General features: G+C 40.6%; 1 protein-coding gene across 15 annotated transcripts in view; it reads left to right on the top strand.

Moving 5' to 3' along the window:
* LOC118384359 (nuclear body protein SP140-like protein) overlaps positions 1-15,145 on the top strand; it is a 241,315-nt gene that overhangs the window by 4,756 nt on the left and 221,414 nt on the right. For 6 of the 15 annotated variants that reach the window (XR_004825823.2, XM_052518541.1, XM_052518539.1 and 3 more), the window contains exon 1: positions 12,569-12,776. The exons of 1 other annotated variant lie outside the window; for it this stretch is intronic. Coding sequence is in view for 8 of the 14 variants with exons in the window: in XM_052518549.1 (XP_052374509.1) it covers positions 3,833-4,007; positions 4,252-4,473; positions 4,670-4,789; positions 5,490-5,623; positions 10,693-10,740; positions 11,290-11,338; positions 11,531-11,650 (868 nt within the window). In the remaining 6 variants the exon portion in view is untranslated. Of the gene's footprint in view, positions 1-1,202; positions 1,402-3,832; positions 4,008-4,251; positions 4,474-4,669; positions 4,790-5,489; positions 5,624-10,692; positions 10,741-11,289; positions 11,339-11,530; positions 11,651-12,568; positions 12,777-15,145 lie in introns of those variants that run through there. 8 more of the 15 variants (XM_052518547.1, XM_052518550.1, XM_052518543.1 and 5 more) reach the window with 6 other exon arrangements.

Genomic DNA, 15,145 nt, shown 5'->3' with positions numbered 1-15,145 from the left:
CGTATAGACCAATTTGGGTTTCCAATCTCTCCAAAAGAATGTGGTGATCGATGGTATCAAAAGCAGCACTAAGGTCTAGGAGCACGAGGACAGATGCAGAGCCTCGGTCCGATGCCATTAAAATGTCATTTACCACCTTCACAAGTGCCGTCTCAGTGCTATGATGGGGTCTAAAACCAGACTGAAGCATTTCGTATACATTGTTTGTCTTCAGGAAGGCAGTAAGTTGCTGCGTCACAGCCTTTTCTAAAAATGTTGAGAGGAATGGAAGATTCGATATAGGCGATAGTTTTTTATATTTTCTGTGTCAAGGTTTAATCAGGCTTAGTTGACTAATTGGTGTTATAACACTGTACTATGGGTTTATCTATGAAATGACAAGTGTATACAGGTCAATGGTCACATGAGTAAGATACGCAAATAACAGGGTTGGGGTGTGCAGAGAATAGCTGGATATACAGGTACCTGAAAAAAATAAAGGAAACATAAAATAAGAGTTCTGGCTGCTCTGTTATGGTGTGGGGTGCATTTTCCTGGCATGGTTTTGGTTTACTCAGTACCTTAGAGGGCAAGGTGAACACAAATATATACACAGACGTTCTGAGTGATCACCTTCAATCTAGGATGAATAATTTCTCACCTGATGAGAGTGGTCTCTTCCAGGATGACAATGCCCCTATCCACAGGGCAAGAGTGGTCACTGAATGGTTTGATGAGCATGAAAACCAAATGCCATGGCCGTCTCAGTCACCAGATCTCAAGATTCTTGAGCGGTGCCTGAGACAGTGTTTTCCACCAGCATCAACAAAACACCAAATGATGGAATATCTTGTGGAAGAATGGTGTCACATCCCTCCAATAGATTTCCATACACTTGTAAAAATGTATGCCAAGGCGCACTGAAGCAACAGTGATGAGACGTATTGGAAAAGGAACTGGGGTCTATGATTCGTAAATAGGGCATTTATGGCTAGGATATTGGTGTTCCGGTACTTGATTGTATCAATATTAGGGTGTTGGCATGTGGATGTTAGGGTTAGGGCATAGGGTTAACGGGGCTGGGGTGTGTGAGTAATTGGGTTTAGGTGTGTGGGTAAGTGGGCTGAAGTACAATGCCAAGCGTCACGTCTGGAGGAAATCTGGCCCCATCCCTACAGTGAAGCATGGTGGTGGCAGCATCATTCTGTGGGGATGTTTTTCAGCAGCAGGGACGTGGAGACTAGTCTGGATCGAGGGAAAGAGGAAAGGAGTGCTCAGGAACTCAGACTGGGGCAAAGGTTCACCTTCCAACAGGACAACGACCCTAAGCACACAGCCAAGACAACGCAGTGGAGTGGCTTCGGGACAAGTTTCTGAATGCCCTTGAGTGGCCAAGCTAGAGCCCGGACTCTGCCAATACAGGTGTGTTAAGCTTGTAGAGTCATACCCAAGAAGACTCGAGGCTGTAATCGCTGCCAAAGGTGCTTCAACAAAGTACTGAGTAAGGCTCTGAATATTTATGTAAATGTGATATTACATTTTTTATGTGTAAAAAAAATCTAAAAACTGTTTTTGCTTTGTCATTATGGGGTATTGTGTGTAGATTGATGAGGGGAAAACAACAATTTAATACATTTTAGAATAAGGCTGTAACGTAACAAAAGTCAAGGCGTCTGAATACTTTCCGAAAGCACTGTATATAGATATTGCGGTTGAGGAATAGTGGTAAATGTGTTTTAATGTTATTATCGTCAGAGCACTGCATGTTCCTATCAGTCACAATTGTGACTGAGATTAAAACATTTTTTTTTTACATGCTTTTCAATATAAAATATAAAAGAAATATGGATTACATGTCAGGGTTACTAATGGCATAAGATTTGCATAGTGGCATGTCTGGGCGGAAATAGGTTAACCAAGCAGCAATAAACTAAATCCCACTAAGCAGAGACCAATGCTGACGTCTTTTTTAAATTCTTGTCCGGATGTAATTTTTTAACTTATTTTTTTGGTGTGGTCCAGAGCGGCCTTTATTCCAACATCCTCGGGCGTAGATGTTTGGACCAAATCTGAACCAATCATAGACGTCTGTTTGGTTCAGATTTGGTCCTGTCCCGACCGGCCTTGATTTAGCCCAAACATAGACATGGATTGGTTCATATTTGGTCCGGACAATATTTGGTCCAAACATAAATGTATATAATTGGTTCAGATTTTGTACAGGAGAGTACAGTACAATACAGTAGAGTACAGTGCAATACAGTAGAGCACAGTATGGTAAATAAAAGTTCAGTACATTAGAGTACATTATAGTAGTGTATAGTTCAGTATAATGTACTGTATTGTTTAATAATTTACTCTACTGAACTAAACTGTACTGTACTACTCTACTGATTTAAACTCTACCGTACATCTTATTGTACTGTAGTACTCTACCGAATAAAACCCTGATCCAACCTTGTAACAAAACAAATTTTAGAATGCAGAATACAGAATTCTTTGGTAAAAGTCTTCCTCCTATTTTGAAAGTTCCTGGAAGAACCTTTTGGGTTGCCACACCAGCGGAACTTGCCGGTTGAAAAAGGTTCCTTGAGGAACTGCTCTGGAAAGGGTCATCGAGGGTCTTCGAGGAACCCCTGTGTAAAGGTCAATGTGTATAACCCTGGATGACTGAAAGTGGTTACTGTATTGAAGCCACCGTGCAGCCATCTTGGTACTCTTCCATTGTAAAATAAATATACATACATTTTTGATGAGTTTATTGCATACTTTAAAATTATAAAATGTGAGCTAAACATAAGATAAATATTTTGAACAATTCATTAAACTATTTGGTTTTTGAATATTAATGTTACTGTCTCCACTACAACAAAAAATATTTAAATACATTTAATTTCTTCCTGAAATACTGTATTACTGTATAGTAATTCCATTCATTCCTCTGCAGGACTGCTGTAAATCTCTCTCAGAGAAGGTGACTTTTATCAATATATTCGGTTCTATAACGCTCAAATTCGAAAGTGCTAATTAGCATCAAAGTAGAGATCCTGCAAGACTACAAATCCCTGCAAGCTCCTGCACATCATTTCTAGCTGAGACCTTTGCTAACAGGTATTGTGTCAATGTTAGACTTGCACAATACATTTCACAGAATTGTCAATTTAAAGAAATGTAGATCATGTATTCATGACTACATTTAGCGAACATTAGATAGTTAATCCAGAGATTCTAACCGTTGCCTCGATTCAGAAGTCTCGTCCAGATCATCATGGCATTTGTGGTTCTTTATGATAACCTCATTAGCAGCTAAATAGCATTTCATTTTTTTTGGGGGGGGGGGGGGTAAATACAGGCGAATATATTGATAAAAGTTACCTTGTCCTAGAGAGATTTACACGGTTATCAAAACGTCACGCCAGGGTAAGCCTACAAGAAACACAGCCCTTATTTTAAGTGTTTTAAAAAAACGATGAGAAAAATTAAAATAAGAAAAACGATTGTAACCATTTCCCGGCTTGACTGCTAGAGGTTCCTTGAGGATCTCCAGGGTTCATTGGGTCAACACTAATTCTAAGAGTGTTCTGTGTACACTAAGACCTTTCACTGTCCTATTACTAGCTGGGTACAAACAATATAAATAACAGGTCTTTGAATGTTATTGTAGGAGTGGACTTTGGAGTTGATGATCATTGATTAGTAATGCCTGACGTGTGTCCATGAATTTCTGTCTGTAAAAAGGAACTGATTGGGATGGCAGTTGCATCTAGAGAATCAAATCTCCCTCTCTACTCCAGCCACAAATTGTTAACCCCCACAAATTGGACCATGGTGTTGTATTTGACCCCTCCTGCAGAAGCTGATTCGGTGTAAGAGTAAGGCGGTGAGGGAGAAGGGTGTGTACCAGGTGTTGGACTGGGTGGAGGCAGAGAGGCCCAACAGCATCAAGGTGTTCTGGAAATGTGTGTTCAGGGATCACCTCCTGCTGCAGTACCCCACGTTACGCCTGCTACGAAACCGCCTGCTGGACGGTCAGTTCTGGAGCCTTCACTCTTATTGTTGTATTATTATGGTATTATTATGGCATTTGTATGGATAGGTTAATATCTATAGATAATTCTAACTCCTAGTAGAGTATACATATAGTCACAATGGTGGATACTTTGAAGTTGAGGTTCAAAAGCCCTGTCTAATTTGTAATAATAATACTTTTTTATTAGATGTACATGAATTAGGTTGCATGGTTTACAACATTTTGACACCAATCCCTTGTAGGGTCGTTCACATTCTATGAGAAACTGCCAGAGAAGGTGGAGAAGGAAGAGGGGGAGGAGGATAAGAAGAAGAAGGGTTCAGAGGAAGGAGAAGATGAGGAAGAGAAGACAAGAAGGAAAAAGAGGAACCAGAAAAAGAGAAGTGAGAGTGTGGAGGAGCAGCCCAGCACGTCCACACAGTCCAACCCCAGTCAGAAGAGGAAAGTTCAGAGGCCGACCTACTGTGAGTCCCAGGCTTCATGTTCCCCGGGGGAAAGAGGAAGCCTTGAGTAGGGAAGTCTAACAGACATTTTCTTGAGTAAATATTGACTCCTGAATTCATAGCGGAGGTAGTAGGTTTGTTTTTTAGGGGGGGGGGGTGAATATATATTTTTTTCAAGTCACATCTTAATGACTGTCCCCACCGTGTCCCCATGCAGCATCTCCTTTCAGTAAGAATGAGAAAGCTGACATCTGGACCTGGCCCATCTACAAGACCCAGCTCCCAGTCACCTGTGGGGACAAAGAAGGCACGCTCAACAGGGACAAGCTGGCCAAAGGTAGGTCATAACAAGGACTTTAAATGATGTGTTTATGTGTAATGGTGGATGTGTTTTGGCCGAATATCCTTGCCTGAGACCAAGTGGCAATCTGCAGTTGCTACATACATTTTTGGATTTATACATTTATGATATGTACCGATTAATTCTTGAAAAATATAACTTAGAAATACCTCATGAGATTAGTTCAACTGTTGTACCCCATCAGAACAAAATGCTGTATACGCTTGTTTAACTCCAATGTTTGTAAACAAAGTAAATGTAAACACACACTCTATACCCTCAAAACATGGCTAAAAGTAGAATGTTAACAGCATGGATGGTCAGTCCTTGACTCCATAGCTCTTTTTTTCCATCACCATCCCTGAGCTTGTAACGAAACAGTGGTGTGGAATGGTTTCTTATTGTTCAAATTGCTGGTTGCCCCTTTAAAAACTCATCAAAACCAGGGCCCGTATCCACAAACATCTCAGAAAAGGTCCTAGGAATTTTTTACGACAGTTTTAAAACAAACAAAAAAACTCCCAGGTTTCAATCACAGTCAGGCACATGTGTACTACGGTCTATTTGACTTTGCATGGTCTTAATTTGTGGTGGTGTGTATGATGTCTGACTTCCTCATTGATTTGTCTCAGGGGAGAGATGCATTGTGGTCCGGGGTTGCTGGTTGACGTCTGACTTACTCATTGGTTTGTTTCAGGGAAGAGGTGCATTGTGGTCCAGGGTCGATGGTTCACCCCAAGTGGCTTTCAGGAGTTTGGGGGGAAGAAGAGCAGTAAGAACTGGAAGTGCAGTATCCGCTGTAGAGGCACCACTCTGGGAAAACTGATCCAGGTACAGCATATATTTTGATTTCATTTATTTGACCATTTAATAACACAATTCAACCAGATGTGATAACACAGAAATGTTGAACAGCTTGGTCACTTTCCATACTCTAATCAAGCCTATGTCATTTGGACAATGTTGCCATACATTACACTCTGTGATATATATAAAAAGGTATGTTTCATATACAATATCATATAGAGGAGACTGCCGTTGGTTGTCACACATTTTACTCTTGTGTGTATTTCTCAGCACCAGTATATCTTACAACACTCTTCAATATTAGGAGGGACACCAAGGTCTTGGGTTGAAATGGGGGCTGACCCTTTTTATCTTCATATCTAATTAAAAAAAATGGAGTCACTGTAAGACCTTTAAACAGGTTAACGTTCACAAGGCTGTAGGGCCAGACAGATTACCAGGATGCGCACTCAGAGCATGCACTGACCAGCTGGCAAGTGTCTTCACTGACATTTTCAACCTAATCCTGACCCGTCATCCATAGATGACGCAATCTCTATTGCACTCCACACTGCTCTTTCCCACTTGGACAAAAGGAACACCTACTTGAGAATGCTATTCAATGACTACAGCTCAGAGTTCAACACCATAGTACCCTCGAAGCTGATCACTAAGCTAAGTGCCCTGGGACTGAACACCTCCCTCTGCAACTGGATGTTGGACTTCCTGACAGGCGCACCCAGGTGGTGAGGGTAGGTAACAACACATCTGCCACGCTGACCCTCAAGACCAGGGCACGTCAGGGGTGTGTGCTTAGTCCCCTCCTGTACTCCCTGTTTACCTATGACTCAGTGGCCACGCGCGACTTCAACACCATCATTAAGTTTGCCGACGACACGACGGTAGTAGGCCTGGTCACCGACGACGTTGAGAACCTAAAGGGAGGTCAGAGACCTGACAGTGTAGTGCTAGGACAACAACCTCTCCTTCAACGTCAGCAACACAAAATAACTGATCGTGGACTACAGGAAACGGAGGGCTGAGCACACCCCCATTCACATCGACAGGGCGGTAGTGGAGCCGGTCGAGAGCTTCAAGTTCCTCGGTGTCCACATCACTAAGAATCTATCATGGTCCATCTATCATGGTCGTTCCCCCTGAGGAAAGGCTGAAAAGATTGGGCATGGGCCCTCAGATCCTCAAAAAGTTATACAGCTGCACCATTGAGAGCATCTTGACTGGCTGCATCATCACTTGGTATGACAACTGCTTGGCATCCAACAGCAAGGCGCTACAGGGGGTAGTGTGTATGGTCCAGTACATCACCGGGGCCAAGCTCTCTGCTGTCCAGGAGCTCTATACCAAATAGGGTCAGAGGAAGGCCCAAAAAATGTCAAAGACTCCAGCCACCCAAGTCATAGACTGTTCATTCTGCTACTGCACGGCAAGTGGTACCAATGTACCAAGTCTGGAACCAACAGGACCCTGAACAGCATCTACCCCCAAGCCATAATACTTATAAACAAGACTGCTAAATAGCTTATCAAATGGCTACCCAGACTACCTGCATTGATCCTTTTTTGCAATAACTCTCTTGCACTGATTCTATGCACACATTCACACATACTTACACTGACTCCCCGACACACACATAAAAACACACACTACATACATACACCCACTTGAAATTAATATTTTCCCGAGAATCTACCAAGTCTCAATACCAGGAATAATTAATAATTATCCAGAGTCCCGGGAAATGTCCATAACAACTGGAAGTGCCTATTTTGCCCAACCAAGATATGGTCACGATGCCAGGGTTCTCCCCAAATAAGAGGGGCGCTGCACCATTATGTAAAGATTTCAGAGCAAAGAAAACTGCTATTTAGTCATGTTAGAATGAACTTATAATTATTTTTTCATTATATATTTTTTTCTCTCCAATTTCGTGACATTCAATTGCTAGTTGCCATCTTGTCCCATAGCTGCAATTCCCGCACTGACTCTGGAGAGGTGAAGGTTACACAACCCGCCAAGCCACACTGCTTCTTGACATACTGCTCACTTAACCCGGAAGCCAGACGCACCAATCTGTTGGAGGAAACACCATACAGCTGGTGACCTGAAGTAAGCGCGCATGCGCCCGGGCCGCCACGAGGAGTCGCTAGAACGTGATGGGACAAAGAAATCCCAGCTGGCCAAACCCTGCCCAAACCCAGCTGGTCCAATTGTGCGCCTTCTTATGGGTCTCCCGGTCATGCAGCCGGCTGCGACAAAACCCAGGATCGAACCCGGATCTGTAGTGATGCCTTGATAGAAGGATCGTTGATCTCCAATGACATTGTTGTTATTTGCAAAACAGGCCGTTCATAAATTCTGAACGTTATCATGTTCCTCAATTAATTCAGCGCATTTCAGCAGTAGGCTATCTCGACACAGGGCGCTTTCAGGACGCACAGAGCACAACCCGACTATAGCGTTGTGAAATCACACAAACTGCGGTCAAATGAGAATTCCACTGACCGAAGTTGCTAAACTTGCTAGATAACTTAATAATCAACAAATGTCAGAATATTTGAGAAAATTCTAGTTGATGATTATAAAGACACCAGATCAGCTCATGAATAATGGGGAAGTGAAGAGTGCAAATAGTTTTAATATCCATATCTACTCTCGTATGGTGTGTTGATCACACATTCTCTACCGAGGCTCTCATATGGGCAGCTAGAACGAGACAGCGCAGAGAAGCGGGGGAAATATTACATTATATTTTGATATGCGTAGGCTAGAGACGTGCTTTCACAATGCAACCTATATATTACAGAATAAAGTTAGGATTTATCATGCGTGACATGAGTCAGGATTTGGGGTTTCAGCGGGATTGGGACTGGATAGGAAAGTAGCCTAGGCTCTAGGACAGGAGAATATAGCCTTTTCCCTCATGCCTCTCTGAATTGTTAACAGACTTCATGTCTGTGGCAGAGACGCATATGTAGTGAATTGTGCATAGACCTATCAAATGTGTGACTGTCTGAAGAGTCACAATGACAGCTCAAAGAGGCACACTTTCTTTTATAGGCTATACAGTAGGGGTTAGACCCTGTAGGGTTTATTAACTGCAATCAGGTCCCGTGTGCAGTCCGGCAATGTCAATTATGTGTGTGCTTTGAATTCATGTCAATCCCTGACACCCACACACATAACATGCATACTAACACCACTCGCACACACACACACACACTTTCACACTCACACAAGCCTTCAAACACACTCTGTCCACCTGTGACAACCAGCCCCATCGTGGGGTTGGATGTCACAATGCTTGCTTGTTGCTTATTGCTTTTGTAACAAGAAGTGAAGCAATGTAGCAATCATATTCTTAGAAATAGCCTTTCTTTGATCAAACAATATTCCTAAAAAAAATGTATGCCTTAAGAATAACATTACATTTTTAGCAAATGTGTGTCTATTTGTGTGTTTGAACACACGTGTCTGTGTGTGGGTGTGTGACAGGAATAATGTGTGTGTGCGAGAGAGGCAATGAAGTGACCTCTTTATAGCAGCAGTGCTATTTGATGAGTTTGTTCCAGGTAAATGTTGTAAATCGTCAGCCATTCCTACATTTGCGACCAAAAACAAGCTACATTTACGTCATTTAACTGATGCTCTAATCCAGAGCGATTTACAGGAGCAATTAGGGTTAAGTGCCTTGCTCAAGGGCACATCAACAAGGGCTCTTAACCACTAGGCTATCTATCTCTTCGCAGCAAAATCTGATTGCAAGAATTTTGTATAATAATCAAATGGAAAGACTGAAACGTTTTAACCCAGTGTTGTTTTGTGTATCAGTTCATAAACCACGCACCATGGAATCGGCAACATCGAAAATCTCTTCCTAACTATTTTGCGACCTACCTGGCGCAGCTTTCAATTTTTTGGTCCTTAAATGAAACTGGTATACATTTTTTAAATCGCAATTTTCTTTAACAAATGTTGGTCTTTAATGTAGGTTCCGAGAGACAAGTTCCTTACCTTCTTCCCCTTCCACTTTTGTGATAATGTGGCAATCAGTTGGTTGTAATTTTGGATATAGCAGACATTTCCATATCATTAACAAAGATTATATATATTTTTTTTAATCAATTAGTATATTTGAGTTTAACCATACTATTTTTTCTAATATTTGTTCTGTCTTTTCTGATGCATAAAACTGAAATTGCAACCAGCTTTCTATAGCCTGTTTTAAAATAGTGATATATATATTATTTTCAAATAACCTAAAGTGAGAAGTTGTAATCTCAATAAGGGGAAAAGGGCAATTTTTTTAACATGAGGTGAGCCATTTTTACTAATCTGCTGGAAAACCAGTTCAACTTTTGTATGACTGAAGCCTTTAGTCAAGGCTTTAAGGCTTTAATATTTAATCATGTCCACCCTCCGAATTCATATTCATTATATAAATTGGCCTGTTTAATTTTGCTCATATAATACTTTTTTTTTTTTTTAAAGTCGTTTGGTGTAGGCAGGACCACAAGTAAACTGTCAACTGGATGACTCAATCATTTAAGATGCTGGTTAACTCATGGCTTGACCTAAAGACTCCGAAATAGGTTTGAAATATAGCCCCCCCTTTCTTCTTTTCAACAAACGTATGTTCATGGATACTCCCATAATTCAAACATTTACAAAGAAAACATCACACATATTTTTTGACTTGTACTTATAAAAAACACACATTCTCCTCACCTTAATGTTTTGTCATGCTGACACGAATTGACCAGGTGGATGCGTTATTTTGAAGAATTCACACAGCTCCATTTCGGTTGGTAGTAATTAGCACTGTGACAACCAACCCGTGAGACAACCAACCCCGGTCTCCCCTACTTTTACCACAGCATATCGGTTTATCATTACATATACCTGAAAATTGGGCCAGACAGAGCAACGAACTATAGCTACACATTATAACCTTTTTGTTTTTCTGTAAAGAAACTAACTGTATTACAGGTTACTAACAGGTATTTCACTGATATGCCATTCAGTCACTCAACACTAAAAATAAATGTCGGTCCCCCTTTCTCTACCCCCTCCCATCACCATCCCACCCACTTCAGGAAGGTCATTTAACTTCACCAGACTTTAAAAGAAGAAAAAGTGCACAGGTAGGAGACCAATCTTTCAATATACCACATCCTCTGGATTAACAGTCAAACTACAAATGCTCTCAAATGCTTAGTACATCCACATCATACTGTATATCTCGATAACAGTTCACCCACATCATTCTATGTAAAAAATACTTTGTAATAACTGAATAACTGTTCGGAGGTCCCTTCCGAATGAATAAAACGGTAACACATCATGGTAATTCAGCTTCTGTAAGTACAACCTGATACCATACTGGGCATAGAAACATGTGGAACCATTGAAAATGCAGAGAAAGTGCTGCATCGTCATAGCATCTGAATACATGTTGTTTATGATTGTTAGTCATGAATCAGTTTTATTGCGACATCTGAACTTGACAACAGCTTAGCCTTATCCGTTGATATTCTGATGTTTATACGGGCATGAATTTATATTTCTTGTGCGTGATCATACTTTGACCAATGATAATTTTGTTTGTCCATGTTCTTACCATATTAGATAAAGAAGAGTCAATTATGTGACTGATATATGTACAACTGGTCTGTCCCTTTTTTCCTATCTAGGCCAAGAGAGCACTGTTTCTCTCTAACCAATCAGCAGGCGCAATCACAGGTATGTACAACAATCACAAGTCAATGGAATCTTTCTGAATCCTTTAGACATGACTATCTGGTAAAGGGGATGGTGTTGTCTCTCTAACTTTGTGTTTTTGTTTGTTATAAGGTTTTGTGACGCAGGCCTGACCTTTCACACTTATATAATAAACCATCTTTCCCTAAACCTCTTTGTTTATCTTTACTTCAGAGTCTGATGAGAATGACGATGATGAGGAGGAGGAAGAAGCTGAGCAGGAAAAAGAGGAAATCTTCAAAGTCACCTGTGGAGCCATCAATGGAATGCTACATAAGGATCGGTTTGCATCAGGTACAATTTTTATTCTCAGAAGGTTTAATAAACAACATTCTATAGCTATTGCCATGTCTTTGAAACAATTGAAGGTACTGGAGACACTTTTACATGTTGCCAACCCTCTTTCTCTGGCTGCACCTCAAATACTGACCCCACTTAGTGCTTTTATCAAGCAGAAAACCCATTTCAGCAGATCCACAAGTTCTGCCATGAGAGGTGACTATATAGTTCCCTTAAGGAAAAGCACCTTCAGTCAGACGGCTTTCACTGTGAGAGCTTCCCGTGTCTGGAACTCACTGCCTTCAGACACACGTAACTGTGCAACATTCAACCTGTCGAGTTTGTGAGGTGTGTAGATATTGTTTGTTCATTTTCTGTATTTTGTTTGGTTGCTTATTGTGTTATTGCTCTTTCTGTCTGCATACTAAGTGTTAGTTGTCATGTGTTGCTCTCCGCTGTGTATGTGCTCATTGTCTGTACTGCCCAGGGACTACGGTCAAAAGTTTGCCGACTTGCTAAAACCGGCACTTGTACTGAAAATGTCCATGCAAACATAAACGTAACAAAGGAAAGTAAATGACACCATTTTTGCTATTATCTATAATACGCCACAAGTTATTTTACCATAGCCCCATGTCACTCTGGTCAGCTGTAATGTGCCATATTGGATTTATATGAGGGTTATATAATTGGGTTTCATTTGAGCTTGTCCTTCTTCTGTTTCCACACAGGGTCGCGTGGAAAGAGCATCCGTACGGAGCTGCTCTGGATGACCCCGGTGGAGTTTGTGGAAGGGGGAGTCAGCTCTGGAAGATCCCTCCTGGAAGAAAGACATCCAGTGGGACGGGAAACCACTCAACGTCCTCATCGAGGTGCAGACGGAAAGAGAACAGAGAGAAAGAGAGGAAGGGAGATGAGAGAAAAAAATAGTGTTTGACACTTACCAACCTACTGTACAAGGAATGGCTTAAGATAGTCTGCAAGGTCTTTAAGGACCTGCGATGAAAACATTTCCCTTCTTAAAAACGTTTTACTAGTTCTACTACTGTCTTTGTTTGTTTCTCATTTTCAGAGTAAGATCTTGGTCATCCACTCTCTCCTGTGTAAGTGCAAGCTGTGCAGCTCCACGGCCAAAGACAGGGTAAGTTTCCCCCTCAACCCTCAGGAACATGGTGGCACCCACTTACCAATCTGCCAATCACATTGGTTAAATGCATGCTGCAGTTGTAATAATGAAATTCCAAGATGTTTCTTAACATCACTGTAACGGCAATGAATGAATGAATGAATGAATGACATCTTCATGTCAAATCATCAGTCGGCAACCCATCCCTTACATGATTAATTGACACAAACAAATTACAATGATTCACAGTGATAATTCTTCTGGTGTCCTGCGCAGTGAGCACCGCATGAATAATGAAAAATACATCCGTACACAATAAGTAGATGAGGTTATCCAAGCAATAATAATAATAACCCTAGGGCAGTAAAAATAATTTTAAAAAGTAAACACGAATCAAATACAAAAACGTAACACAAAAACCAAAATAGCCTAATACTGGTGCAAAGTAACACAGAGACTGTAACAAGGACAATCACCCACAAAACCCAACACCAAACAGGCTACCTAAATATGGTTCCCAATCAGAGACAATGACGAACACCTGCCTCTGATTGAGAACCATATCAGGCCAAACATAGAACTAGACAAACTAGACATGTAACATAGAATGCCAACTCAGCTCACACCCTGACCAACCAAAACATAGAAACATACAAAGCAAACTGTGGTCAGGTTGTGACAACTTTGCTATATAGGAGCTAAATACTTTTAGAATTTAATTACTGGTCTCCCTTCTTTTATTCCAGGCTTTATAAAAAAAAATCAGCAAACAAAAATACACAATGTACAAAAAAAACATTTCAGTTTCTCCTCATCACTCAGCCACATATTGCCAGGGTAAATCTGGTGGGATTTCTGGAATAAAGAAAAATGTATATATCGCGGTAGGAAGTGCAATAGATGCTCAAATGAATGTTATTCTCTATTTCTTCGAGGTCACAATAGTTACATCGTTTTTCCTCATCCATTTGGCCATTATCCCGCAGGGGAAATATCCCCGGTCTTACACATGGCGAGCTCTTGCTTTTAGGTAGGTTGTACATAATATACTGTATCTCTCACACACAAATTCACACTTAATCAAATCAAAAGGTTTGTGGGTTTATGAAACCTCTTAAGGCTAGGCGCCCCGCAAGCGGGATAACTTCCTGTGAAGCTGCAATTCAAATAAATAATCATAAAAATTAGGAATATTAAACATTTAGGAACATACAAGTGTCTTATATCGTTTAAAAGTTTAAATTCTTGTTAATCTATCTGCACTGCCCGATTTACAATAGGCTTTACAGCGAAGGACGGCACCCCACATCAACATATTTTTCCTCCAGCACAGGTTTCATAAATTCCCAAATAGCGATTAAATATTCACTTACTTGTTGAAAATCTTCCTCTGATTTGTGATCCAAAGGGTCCCAGCTACAACATGTAGTGTCGCTTTGTTAGATAAAATCCTTCTTTATATTCCAAAAAGTCTGTTTAGTTGGAGCCATCGATTTGAGTAATCCACTCGTTCAACATGCAGAGAAAGGAATCCAAAAAGCTACCTCTAAACTTTGTTAAAACAAGTCAAAATACATTTCTATACAATCCTCAGATACCCTAGAATGTAATTAAACTGTAATATTTCAAACGGAAAGAAGTATGTTTAACCTCTTGCTCCTACCTGACACGCAGGCGTCCCATCTAGACATCTGGAAATGCAAATGCGCTACGCTAAATGCTAATAGTACTAGTTAAAACTCAAACGTTCATTAAAATACACATGCAGGGTATTGAATTAAAGCTACACTCGTTGTGAATCCAGGCAACATGTCAGATTTTTAAAATGCTTTTCGGCGAAAGTATGAGAAGCTATTATCTGATAGCATGTAACACCCCAAAAGACCCGCAGGGGACGTAAACAAAATAATTAGCATAGTCGTCGCTATACAAACCGCACAAATAAAATATAAAACATTCATTACCTTTGACCATCTTCTTTGTTGGCACTCCTAGATGTCCCATAATCACTATTGGGTCTTTTTTTCGATTAAATCGGTCCATATATAGCCTAGATATCGATCTATGAAGACTGTGTGATAAACAACAAAAAAATAGCGTCTTATAACGTAACGTCATTTTTTTAAATTAAAAAAGTCTACGATAAACTTTCACAAAACACTCCCAAATACTTTTGTAATGCAAATTTAGGTATTAGTACACGTTAATAAGCAATCAAATTGATCACGAGGTGATGTATATTCTTTAGCTGTCCGTCTGGAAATAATGTCCGGGTAAATCTCAACCAAAATATTCGGTCGGAGACCTGAACAAATGGCTTGTCTCTTCTTCGTTTGACCAAGAAACAAAGCCTAGGCAAATGACAAGACTGTTGACATCGTGTG

This window comes from Oncorhynchus keta, chromosome 5 (assembly GCF_023373465.1).
Source record: "Oncorhynchus keta strain PuntledgeMale-10-30-2019 chromosome 5, Oket_V2, whole genome shotgun sequence".
NCBI classification, from domain to species: Eukaryota; Metazoa; Chordata; class Actinopteri; order Salmoniformes; family Salmonidae; genus Oncorhynchus; species Oncorhynchus keta.
The sequence above is the reverse complement of the archived record's forward strand: the minus strand, read 5'-3'. Positions and strand labels throughout refer to the sequence as shown.